The 12,476-nt window shown below is 42.7% G+C and overlaps 1 protein-coding gene across 1 annotated transcript in view; it reads left to right on the top strand.

Moving 5' to 3' along the window:
- EXOC6B (exocyst complex component 6B) overlaps positions 1-12,476 on the top strand; it is a 258,241-nt gene that overhangs the window by 102,971 nt on the left and 142,794 nt on the right. The window contains exon 8 of the mRNA XM_009879846.1: positions 7,370-7,438. Within this exon, the coding sequence (XP_009878148.1) occupies positions 7,370-7,438 (69 nt within the window). The remainder of the gene's footprint in view (positions 1-7,369; positions 7,439-12,476) is intronic.

Genomic DNA, 12,476 nt, shown 5'->3' with positions numbered 1-12,476 from the left:
CAGGAGCCCCGTGTCGGCTTTTCGGGAGCCCTATTGCAAAGACCCCTCTGCCTCGTTTTCCCAGTATTGTCTTAAAGAGGGGAAAGGGAAGGAGAGGGTTTTGGTTCTTGATGAGCTTAGCTGTTCCCGTGTTCCTGCCTCCTGGCGGTATTTTCCTTTTTTGGAAAGAAAATGGTTTATCTGTTACTACAAACGGATCTGTCATCTGGAAATAGAGCCCTTACGTTTTTGCGCCCTTCACTACAAGAAAGACATTGAGGCGCTGGAGCGTGTCCAGAGTCGGGCAACGAAGCTAGGGAAGAGTCTAGAGAACAAGTCTCATGAGGAGCAGCTGAGGGAACTGGGGTTGTTTAGCCTGGAGAAAAGGAGGCTCAGGGGAGACCTTATTGCTCTATACAACTACCTGAAAGGAGGTTGTAGCGAGGTGGGAGTCAGTCTCTTTTTTCCCAGGTAGCAAGCGATAGGACAAGAGGAAACAGGCTCAAGTTGCACCAGGGGAAGTTTAGATTGGATGTTAGGAAAAATTTCTTCACCAAAAGGGTTATCAAGCATTGGAACAGGCTGTCCAGGGAAGTGGTTGAATCACCATCCCTGCAGGTTTAAAAGACGTGTAAATGTGGCACTTCGGGACATGGTTTAGTGGTGGACTTCGCAGCAGTAGGTAAACAGTTGGGCTCAATGGTCTTAAAGGTCTTTTCCAACCTAAATGATTCTATGACTCTAAATTTGAAGTAGTGTCATGTGTGTGTAGTGGGTTGACGCTGGCCAGCGGCTAAGCCCCCGTCCAGTTGCTCACTCACTCCCCCAGCCCCTAGAAGAATTGAGAATACAATGTGAATGGCAAAAACTAGAAAATTCATGGGTTTGAGGTAAAGACAGTTTAATAAATAAAGGAGGAAAAAACCCTCACCAAGCGATGCAAAGGCATCACCACCTCCAACTAGCAGACCGATGCCTAGCCAGTGTCTGAGCAATGCCTGCTTTTGAAAAAAAAAACCTACACTCCCACCCCTTCCCCAGTTTTATTGCTGAGCATGACATTCCATGGTATGGAATATCTATTTGGTCTGTTTGGGTCAGCTGTCCCAGTGTTGTCCCCCTCCCAGCCTCTTGCTCAGCCCCAGCCTACTTGCTGGGGAGGGGTGGGGGGTGTAGAGTGAGAAACAGAGAAAGATCTTGATGCTCTGTAAGCACTGTTTAGCAATAGCTGAAATATTGGTGTGGTATCAACACTGTTTTGGTCACACATCTAAACCACAGCACCATATAAACTGCAGTGAAGAAAATGAACTCCATCCTAGCCAAAACCAGTACAGTGTGTAAAATGTTAATGGGAGGTTCTTTGGTAAATGTTCTCTAAAGTTACAGGCCAACTGCAAAATTGTTTTTCATGATTGACAGACCTTTTAATCTTCTGGTGTCAGTGTTTCTCCTTATGATTATTTTGTCTGTGCAGGAATACTATTAATCCAGAATTTGAGTTTCCAAAGTTAATCTTCATTGCTTAAAACTGTTGGTATTAAGTGTCCTGAGTTTAGGTGAATTGCATTTCCTGCACAGCCCCCGTGTTCTGGAGCTCTGAGTAAAGCTTTCTGGGCTTAGAAGGACAGTACTGCAGCAAGTGGGCGCATGTCATTTGCTGTTCTCTGCCTCTTACCAAGATTGCTGAGGCTTAAACTTCTCAAGAAAATATGGAATACCGCTAACAAGAAAGCATGGAGAAGGCAAAGGCCCTTCTAGAATAAAGTCAGTAGACAAGTAAAGCAGTGATCCTGAAGTATCCAAAGACTGCACTGGTGGCTCTTGCTCTTGACCTCTCATAGCCAATAATGCCAACTAGGAACTGCAGGCTTCTGTTTGAAACACAACCAGTGACGACTGACTGAACATGGAATGAAGGGCATCTTGCACCCACTCTACTCAGAATTGAAAACAGGATGGTCCTAGGTATTTCTGATTTAAGTTTAGGCAGGAGAGCTCTGGATCCTGCTGGATCCTGGCACATAGGCTGGAAAAAGTGGGATTCCCCACCCCCACCCCAGAAATATCTGAGGCCCTTCAGCAGGCTGTGTTATGGCATTCTCCACCTAGTCTGGATGAACTGTTCTAGAGAACCTGTGATTCCTTACCCATATGAGGCAAACCCTTCATCCCTGCAGCAAAACGTACAGGGAAAGTTTTGAAAGGAAAGAAATAGCAGAAGAGTTTTGCTTATACAGTTGCATGTATTCTAGTGTAGATCATTCCCTTGGATTAAGAGAGAGCTCTGCCAGCTACATTCAAGAAGATGAATGAGATGTGGTTCTCCACTCCATTAGTACTCTCCAGTTTGGAGACATTATTGTCCCACTTAAGTACAAATGCCTCACTGAGGTGGAAGCTCCCACTACAATCAGAGTGAGGAAGCGGGCACGGCTGTAAAGTGAGCTGGGAGAAGGCTTAAATCCAGTTTTTTTGAATGCCAAGTTGCAGAAAAAGAATTTGCATTTCACAGTGAGTAGCTCCACAGTCTGTTCAGTTTGTGCCAGCTGTTCCCTTTGTAGTAAAAAGAATCCAGAAAACTACAAAGCTCATACAGATTCTTCTCATTTTCAGTGACTTGTCTTATGTGATTTTGTTGAATACAGCAGGACAAACTTGCCTGCATTTTCCCTCATTTCTTCTTGTCCCCAGAAAAGACTGGTCAGGTGTCTATGAAGTGGTTTGGTTGAGTTGGACTCCCTAGTGCTCCTTTGTGGGAGAAGGGGAAATTTTAAGGAAGGACATCACACTTCAAGATAGTGGCCACTCAACTGTCTTTGAAGAACAAATGAACGAAATCCAGAGAGTTTTCTATTTGGAGAAGAAGTTTGGCACTCGGGACGTCAGCAGGTGTGAGGTGTGGCCAAAATTCGTCATACTTCTGGCATTCTTTCAGGTTGACCTCGCTGTAGAAGTAAGCTGTAATTGTTTAAGTGAGTGTAATAGATTTCTTACAAAGTTTTGGGAGCTAGAGCAGGGACCCCCGGAGAGCTCTCTTGATTTTCCCTGATAAGTGGCTTTGTTAGGTGCCATCAGCCTCCACCTTTTGTTTGCTTCCACTAGTAAATATGCAAAAAATGTCTTGGACACTGAGAGAAACTGCTCTATTTCCAGACAAAGCTGTCTGCCTGTTGTCTATAACATGAGCCAGAGTGAGATCAGTTAGTCTGCCGGACCATCTGGCCACTTCCGATATCACAGTATACTGAGCATCCTCTTGACTGTGCAAAGGCATTCAGTTTTTTTTCCCTAAGGTTAAGCCATGGGACATGCTGGGGCAGTCAAAGGACACCAAGACCAGACAAGATGTAGCAAATCTGCAGCACAGTTTGTTTCATATCTCCATTCAGCATGGGATAAAGTGCTTCCTGGCTGCTGGTACCCAAAGAGATTAGATGTGATTTGTTGAATTGTAGAATAGTTTGGGTTGGAAGGGACCTTTAAACGTCATCTAATCCAACCCCCCTCCCATGGGCAGAGATATCTTCAACTATGTCAGGTTATTCAGTACCCCATCCAACCTGACCTTGAATGTTTCCAGGGACGGGGCATCTACCACCTCTCTGGGCAACCTGTTCTGGTGTTTCACCATCCTCATTGTAAAAAGTTTTTCTTGTATCTAGTCTGAATCTCTCCTCTTTCAGTTTAAAACAATTATCCCTTGTCCTGTCACTACAGGCTCTGCTAAAAAGTCTGTCTCCACCTTTCTTATAAACCCCCTTTAAGTATTGAAAGGCCACAATAAGGTCTCCCCAAAGCTTTCTCTTTTCCAGGCTGAACAACTTCAATTCTCTCAGCCTCTCCTCATAGCAGAGGTGTTCCAGCCCTTGGACCATTTCTGTGGTCTCCTGGACCTGCTCCAACAGGTCCATATCTTTTTTGTACTGAGGACTCCAGAGCTGGGTGCAGTACAGAACCAATGTTACTTTGAGCATAGAGTTTTACTCCCTAAGGGTGAATGGATGCTTTCTGCAACGTGTGTGTCATGTGAAGAGACCTAGTCTGCTCAATGTCCTCTGTTGGACTCAAGCCTTTAGGGATGCAGTGTCATGTGTGCTCATGTTTCTCTGCACCAGTGCATCCATGTACGTCAGTCAATGGGGCCGTGAGGTGGTTCATAAAACACCTCTCATGAATTCCTGGTGTTAAAGTCTAGAGGTTTTTTCCTTCACTGAAAGAGGAGCAAATGTATATGTCCTTGTGTCATGTCTTTATGTCAAAAACTAACAAGGATCAGAGATTCAAGCCATTGTATCGCAAATTTGTCTGAAGCCACATCAGGGTGTCCTTTAACTCTGGGCCAGCCTTATGTTTATGGCAGATACAGCCGAATATTTCGATTGAAAACTTGGCTTCCATGGGTTAAATTTGCTACAGGTAGTGTTTAACCCATCTGAAAATGTTCCTGCAAAAAGAGAGGATTTGGCTGTTTACAGAGACTGACAGGTCTGCCTCTGCTTCCAGCACCAGGAACATGCCAGATGCAGGGTTTGGGAATGAGGTTTGTGAAGCTGATCTTTCATGGACTGGGAAAATTTTGGATGAGATGAATAAATTCTTTGTTCTGCAAATCAAAAGAAAAAAAAGATTAGGCTGAAGGGGAGACATCAGGGGAGTAATCGGTCCTGTTGTTGAGGCGGCTCTAGTTCTCATTTCATCATCGAGTTTTAAAATCAAAGATTTATTTATTTTTTTGAACACGGGTAGCACAGCTTTGGCTAAGAAAATCAAGTCACTGCTAAAGGGGATGTGCTAAGCCTCAATTTTTAGATATGTCTAAATATTAGATAAATATCTAAATATGTAAATATTAGATATGTTTAAATTGTGCAACGTGTTAAACTAGCCACAGAGATAATTTCATATATTCTGTATATTCAGAGGTCTATACTGGTAGTCTGGAAAGATTTCAAACAATAGGATTACATGGCTATATATGTCTGTTCTTTTCCTTAAAAAATATCGTAGGTTTATACCCTGCATAAAATCCTAGCACAGGTTTTGGGTGCATGTCTTGCTGTTTGCAGAAGCTTTCTTGTGGTCTAGGACTTGCGCTTCCACGTCTGATAGTGTTCTACCTAGATGAGCAATTTTAAAGCTATTAATGTCTCCGAGATGTTAATTCTGCAGAACAGTCCAGTATATTTTTTTGTGAGAGTGTGTGTGGGCTTAAAAGTTTTTGCAGAAGATCAGAGACTGTGAAAATGTTGCAGTCTGCTTTGAAAGAATTTCTCTGGGGGAGTAAACTCTGTTTTTGGCAATATCCTGATTTCACAAATCTTTATCAGAAATATTTCTCTATGGACCATGTTCAACTAGTGTCCCATATCCAAAACGAGCAAACCCGTTTGATCCTGAATTCAAATTCATAGGAAAACATTGCCTGCTTTGATGGTGTTGCAAAGGGATGACAGATTTCTCCTCCCTTAGAAAAATACAGGGTGGACTTGGGTCCGTCCAGTCCAGTTTCCCCACACTGATGGTGGTCGTCAGAGGACGGCTGGGTTGAGCGAGTACCGATACTTCCTTGTCTGCTTTAGTGATCTCCAGCAGTTTTGCAATCGGGGATTTCTGAGCCAGAAGTGTTTTACTGTTTTACCAACTGGAGACCAATTACACTCTATGCTGGAGGAATACAGCAAGGCAAAATCTGTATCCACAAACTAGCTGAAATCTGGATTTGGGAGCTATTTAGGGAGCGTTAGAAGGCCCAGGAGACTGAAAATGGAAAATAAATGACCAGGAAGACATGATAAAATTGGCATTAACACAATAAAACTGCTGCCTAGTGTTTGCAGTTGTCAAATATAGTCTTATAAAAGGTAAGAGGTGTTAGTGAGACTGGTGAGCTGTGCTTCACAGCTGCTTGCCCTCGGTTCAGCTGGGGCACGCTGAACAGCCAGGTTCAACGTAGAAAGGGTCACACAGGCAATGCCACTCACTTGGACACCTTCCTTCTTCCTGGTGAGCCAACCTTGCGCATCTGTAAGAGCTGCTCAAATGGCATGATGGAGTGCTTGGTGCAAGGTCGGGGAGGGAAAGCCCAGTGAGATGGATGAGCAGGCTTGTGCCGTACTCCAGTACAAAACTCTCTGTTGCCTTGATCCCGCTGAGCTGGCTTCTTCCCCACCCTGCACCACTAGGTTGAGACTGTCAAGTTTTGGGAGGTCTTGGAGCAATGGTGATGATGCAGGATGGAATGTTCCCACACCATGTGTTGCTGCTCTGTTCATCTCCATAGATTCTTCTGTTGTTTCAGCTCTTAGCAAGAATCTATGTAGTGTTGAGTACTGAGTTTCTTTGCATGAATGAGATTCTTTAACATCTCCAGTTCCACATTACACAGGAGGCTGTTTAACAAACTCCCCTATTTTTCCTTTCCAGCCCATAACTTCTGCACTCCTCTGCTTGAAGCCATTGCTTTAGATGAGGACAACTGCTCGCCCTAGGTGCTTTGGGCAGCTTTGGTTGATGCTGGCATACCCTTATCCAGCTAGAAACTTCTCTCTTCTTCATCCTACCTCCTTTTTAGCATAATTAAAAATATATAAAATAAACATGTTTCCCAGGCCTGTCCATTGGTCCCTTTCATCTTTCTCCCCTTTTTTCCACCACATGTCAACAGAACACTCCCCTCCTGTCTGAATTTTGGGGGAGAAGGAGGGTTGCCTTAGCTTTATGCCTTGGCCAACAAGCTTAATACTGTGTTGGCTAGAACATATCCAAAGGACACAAGCTTCTTGTATGCAAATTTCTTCTCTGATCTTTCCTCTAACCCTCCCTCCCGCTGTCCCACCCTTCAAAAATGTGCTTCCTTGTCCCTGTGCAAGACTCACTGTGTTGTTGAAAGGTGGTGGAGTCTGTGTGGCCCTCTCTTTTCCTTTTTTTTTTTTTTTTTTAAAAAAAAAAGATTTTGTGCTTTTAAAGAAATCAAACTAGAAATCTAGAGAATAAGATGGGTTCTTCTCCCTACCCCGTTGCATAAGTACCAGAATGGCTTATGCCAGGAGGCTTGAACTGGTATTTAAGCCTACAGTTAAATTAACTCTCTGTGAGGCTGCCTAACAGAGGGCCAAATGCTGCAATGTGATTTCCTAGGGGAGTGTAAATGGAGTGAAAGCAGTATGAAATGAAATTTTCCTACTTTGAGAATCTTTAAAAAATGTAAATATAGTCAGATATAGGTAGATGCCAATAATCAGTATAATTGTTACATACCTGAAATCTTGGTGTCGCTCTGTTGAACCCGCATGCATTGGAGTTACACTTACCTATATGTGATATCTGAGAGTTGCACTTACCTATATGTTTTCTGCATATTTCACACTGACTACCTGCTGTCTTTTAGGTGCCTGGGGCCCAGGACCTGGTGGACTTCTCACCGGTGTACCGATGCCTACACATATACTCTGTCCTGGTAAGTAACTCTGTGCTGCCTGTGAGACTGGTGCTGACACTGGTCTGTGGTTTAAAGAAGATGATGAGGTGCTGCTCCTTCTGCAGATGCTACTGGAAAGAGTTGGTTGCAAAACATTAATGTTCACCTAGCTAGGAAGTGGGTTACCTGAAGTAGAAAGTAGGCCAGGGATGGATGTGTTTGGGTAAAAGCCACACAGTTACTTCATGCAGGCCACAGAAATATAAAGGGATATTTTCTCCAACTATTGCAGACCCTGAGTTTATAATATACATGTTTCTTGGTCATAGAGTTTTCCTCCAGCAATTCTTCTTTAACCACAGTAGCTTCATTATTCAGTGCAAATGGCAGAATTGCGGGTGGGGACAGAGAAATTGGTTTTGAATGTATTGTTTGCTGCACTTAGGAGAACTTTCCAGCTCTTCAAACATTGTTTGACAGGAGCAGGTTTGCTGCCGTCCCACCAAATCCACCTTTTGACTGTATCGCTACCAATTTCCCAATGGTTACACTTTGCGTGCACTGAAAAATACGGTCAAACTGAAACTTTTCTGTGTTAATGTTTGGTTATCGGCTAAAAAGTGTTACTCTGAACCATGTCGTGTTCTTGAGTACTTTTCAAGAGAGCTCCCATCTCTGCAGATGTAGGCTGCTAGATGAGCTATGTTTTCTCCTAGGCATTATAAGTACATAAGGTATTGATTTTTTTACTTACTTATTTATAACAAGGGCAGATAAGATGCCCTTTGTAGCTTACCCTTCAACTTTTAATTTCTAAGATGCCTCCAGCAGTGTATGAGCCTTGAATCTGCAGACCCAAAGAACCTGTGTTGCTTGCATCTGTTCATTAATGTCCTTTGGAGAGACGGAGCTTTCAGAGGGCTCTTCTCCTGTGGTTGAGCAATCTAAAGCCCAGGCAGCAGATGAAAGGAGCACTCTGTTCGCAGCTTTCCTCCCTTTCCACAGCTGAGCCAGGCTTGTGAGAGAATTGTTTTTTAAGGCACTTCTAAAGCCATTTTCTCCAGCAATACGTACAAATGAATTTGTGAAAGGCAAAGAATTGTCATAAAAAACATTTTATATAAAATCTTTTTGTGCCCTCATCTGTTAATAATTATGTAATTTGGCTACATTTCCATGATATTTTATTGGAATGAAAAAGTTAACGTATCCAAAATGTGTTACTCTGTTTATCTTGGACAAAAACCTCCTCCTCAAACCCGGCGCTGGGAGCCTGGTTCAGAGAGTGTGCTAATTGAAGATTACAACTGGTCTGAAATGCTTTGTGGATTTCAAAGTGTCATTTTATTTGGAGAAACTTCAGTGAAGAATATGTATAATGAAAACAGGATTAGGAATCCTATTTGTGTAGCTTATGTACATTTGTTTAATGCAAGGGCATTTATTTAATTGTGTATTTATACATAAAGCTGTTATGAAAAGGATGAAGAGCTTTCACTAGTGGATATAACAGTTTCGCGCATTTGAAATGATCTCGTTTCTACATTGGGGCTTTGTTTGTTGTCTTGTTGCTTTACTTTTTAATCTGAAATAGCAATTGGTCATTCAAAGCGTGTTGGAATTGCTGCTCCTAGAAGACAGGTTTCCTGGCCAGCACCCTGTGGTGGGTCTGGATAGGGTTGTCTTCTGCTGGAGGTGGGAATAGTGGAGTGGACTTGGTGATGGTGAAGTTAGACCTGGTGCAGGAGTTTCATGCCGGTGGGTTAGCATCCTGTGTCCCCATCCTGAGCTGAGATCATTCAGTCCTTCTCCCCCTGCTCCTTCTCTATTTCAGCCAAAAGCCCTAGTAATGAGAAAAAAGATACATCAGAACTCTAAAGAAAGTGTGTTGGTGAGACGGGAACAAGAGAAAAAAGGTAACCAACGGTAGGAAAGGCTTCTGAAAAGAAAACTGCCCTTTTCCTGACCTGTGATTGAATCCTGCCCTAGCTTTCTAGGCCCAACTTGGGTTGAACAATGTCAGAGATCCAGCAAGCATCGAGGGAAATGGCCACATCAGTGTCAGACGGAAGGATCATAATGTAATAGTTACCAAAAAATCCTAATATTTGTCATTTACAATAGCGTTATCTAAATGCTTGGCCTGCAGTTAAAAAGGCCCACGTTGAATAAACATTGAGATATTTATTATTTTTAGTGAAATCGACCTTCCAGTCACCTCGGTTTTATGGCTGTGCTGCTTATAAATTCCCAAAGGATTATTTGAAAAATCCTACTCATATCTGCCAGCCTTATCAGCAGGGCAGAAGTTCACATATTGTAACGGGAGGTCAGCCTTCGGTCATGGTCTTACAGAGGGGGCCAGGCACCTGTAAATCCTTCCTTCAGCAACCAAGGCGAAGTACAATATCAAACAGGCAAGGAGACTTTTCCAGGAAATGCTGAACTTTCTCAGGAAGGGCAGAGGAGGGGGAAAGAAAGTGAAGGAAGGTCAGGCGGGGGTTAATTGAGACTTGGACCTTGGCGTGGTGGCAGCTCCGGGGAGGACAGGCTCTGGTGGGATGCTTTATGGGACTATTCATCGGAGATTCCTTTTCTTGTGAGAAACGGGCTGGCCGAGGGTGTCTTGAGGAAGAACTGGGCGTAGGGGAGGCTTTGAATATCTGCAGATACCGAACAAAACATCACAAGAGCGTATTTGTGTATTATACATGGCGTTGTACACATGGATAGCCATTCTTTGCTCAACTAACCCTTCGATTTCATGATTTGGGTTTATGTCCCTAAATGGTGCCTACAGCAGCAAGTCCTTACCCTGCCTGTGGTTTCTGCATGCAGTAAATACACTGTGAATTGCATGAAATAAAGCTTTTCAGATGATAGGTTTGGTTTCAAACCTGCGAATCAGTAACCACTGAACAACCTTGGTGTATTGGTGGGAATCCTGGTAATATTAAACAAATGTATGCTGTCCTTTTCCTAGGAAAATTTTAAAAAGACAGCTGGAACCATGGATATGGTGATTCTTCAGATGCCAGGAGCATCATATAAAAGGGTTAAGGGGGGCTGCTGGCAGCAGAGCCAGGACATGTAAGTCTTGGGGCCAGTCCTGGTCGTCTTGGCCAGTCGGCCAAAGTCTGTGTCTAGTTTTAGCTGATCTTAAACACTAAACCCCACTTAGTTTCTGTTCAGCAGCAATGTGCTATTTGAGGACATTCATTTGCAGTGTGGTTAGGCTGCTAGGCTGTTGGTATCAGGTATATCTTTTCCTTGAGTTAACAGAGAAGTTTGTTGAAAATGGTAATATTATTATATAAAGAAGAAACAAGAATATTTCAGTGAAGTGATTTTGCCATTGACGTTTTTATCTTTTATGTTGTCTTTGACCAAAGTCTATGTAATGCTCAAGTTGCTTTGATCGATATCCAAAATAAATTAGGAAAGGTGAGGTTTGGGCCAGATGGTTTATCTGCTGGAGCATCTGAACAGCTGTTGGGTGCCTTGTATTTCAAGGCCAAGACATGGAATTGCTTTGCTTTACATAACAGAAAATGAAAAGCAGTTTTTGTTTCATGTTTCCTGTAAGCTGTAGGAAGGCAGAAAGCAAAGAGTGAACGAAGAGCAGAAACGAATTAAAAGAAAAAAAAAAAAAGCCAAAAAACCCAGAGTGGTTTGCACAGAGGGTGCTCCCAAGAAGTTGTCTGAAAGGCAGCTGATGATGATTTAAGTCGCTTAAGCTCCTGCTTCATCCAGTGCTGTTGCCTGTTAGTACTCATTTAAGGTTTGCCTTAGCTAGGTGGGTTTCTTTAGCTTTATGCTAATTGGTTACCAATTACTTTGAGGTTCTTAACATGTTCATGAAGACACTGGTATTGACACTCCCAGCTCTTTGATCCGAGCTACAAAGGGGTCATTTTAGGGTAAAGAACAAGTGTCCAAAAAAAAAAAAAAAAGAAAGAAAAAAAAGAAAAAGAGAGCAGATTCTGATGTAAATACAGGTCTAAAACTGTAGCTGCCTCCTAGCTGATGAAGTATTTCTGGAGAATCCCAGAGCTGGATAATTTAGATAAATAGCAGTTGACAGGTATTTACTATAAATTTGTCGTATCTTGCCACTGACATTTTTATCTGCTGTATTGCTTCTACCCCAAGCATCTCTAACCCTAAAACTGCTTTGATGCACAAAATACATTAGGAAAGGAGGAAAGGTTAAAAAAAAAAAAGAAAAAGTAAAACAAATAGTACCTCCCCCACACTTTCTTAAAAGAAATCAATGTAGAAGTGTCTTTAAATTCCTGTATTAAAAATTGTGCATAGACTGTATCCACTTGGTACATTTTTGCTTGCCTATTTTAGTGGAGAATATAATGTTTTATATCTCTTAGCTGGGCAGAGCCAGCATGGCCTTGGGAGCAGAATAAAGGGTTTACTTTTGCTTATCGCTAAAATTGCTATGTTTTGATTGCAGAGGCTGTGCAGGGATTCATCGGCTCAGGGACTCAAGGTGAACTGTTCGGCTGAGGATGGGAAATACCACTTTGTATCTCCAAGTCGAGCAGATTTCATTTGAAGTGGGAGATGCTGCAAATCTGGTGGCGGATCATTAGTCTCCTCCCAGCCCTCCACTTAAATAATTTTATTTTTTTTAATTTCTCATAGAAGTGTGCTAACGATTGTGCTGCCTCTGTTAATCCTCCTTTTTCTGCCACTGTGGGCTATTAAATCGGCAGGCTGGTTGCTCATCTGTTTGCCCATGGTGGCTGTGACGCAGCTGGTTGTTCCTGCCCCCTCCCCACCTCTCTGGGGAGGCTCCAGCATCCCCACCAAAATGTTTGTTCTTTGGTAATGGGGCAAAACAATTGAAGTTTTTCTTTCAAGGGATGAGAAAGCTTCTTATAGGAACCACAATTCAAATAATAAGAGCTACCCAACCCTCTCTTTCATAAGAAAATGTCTCTTTTTTCTCTTTGTAACACTAGTTGTTTCTTTTTATTTGATACTGAAACACAAACTGTAGCATGGAAAGTCTGTGGTTTACTTCTATTTTTGAGATCAGGGTTGTAAAGTTTTCCCTCGG

The sequence above is a fragment of the Charadrius vociferus genome, unplaced genomic scaffold (assembly GCF_000708025.1).
Source record: "Charadrius vociferus isolate BGI_N301 unplaced genomic scaffold, ASM70802v2 scaffold502, whole genome shotgun sequence".
Lineage (NCBI taxonomy): Eukaryota > Metazoa > Chordata > Aves > Charadriiformes > Charadriidae > Charadrius > Charadrius vociferus.
The sequence above is the reverse complement of the archived record's forward strand: the minus strand, read 5'-3'. Positions and strand labels throughout refer to the sequence as shown.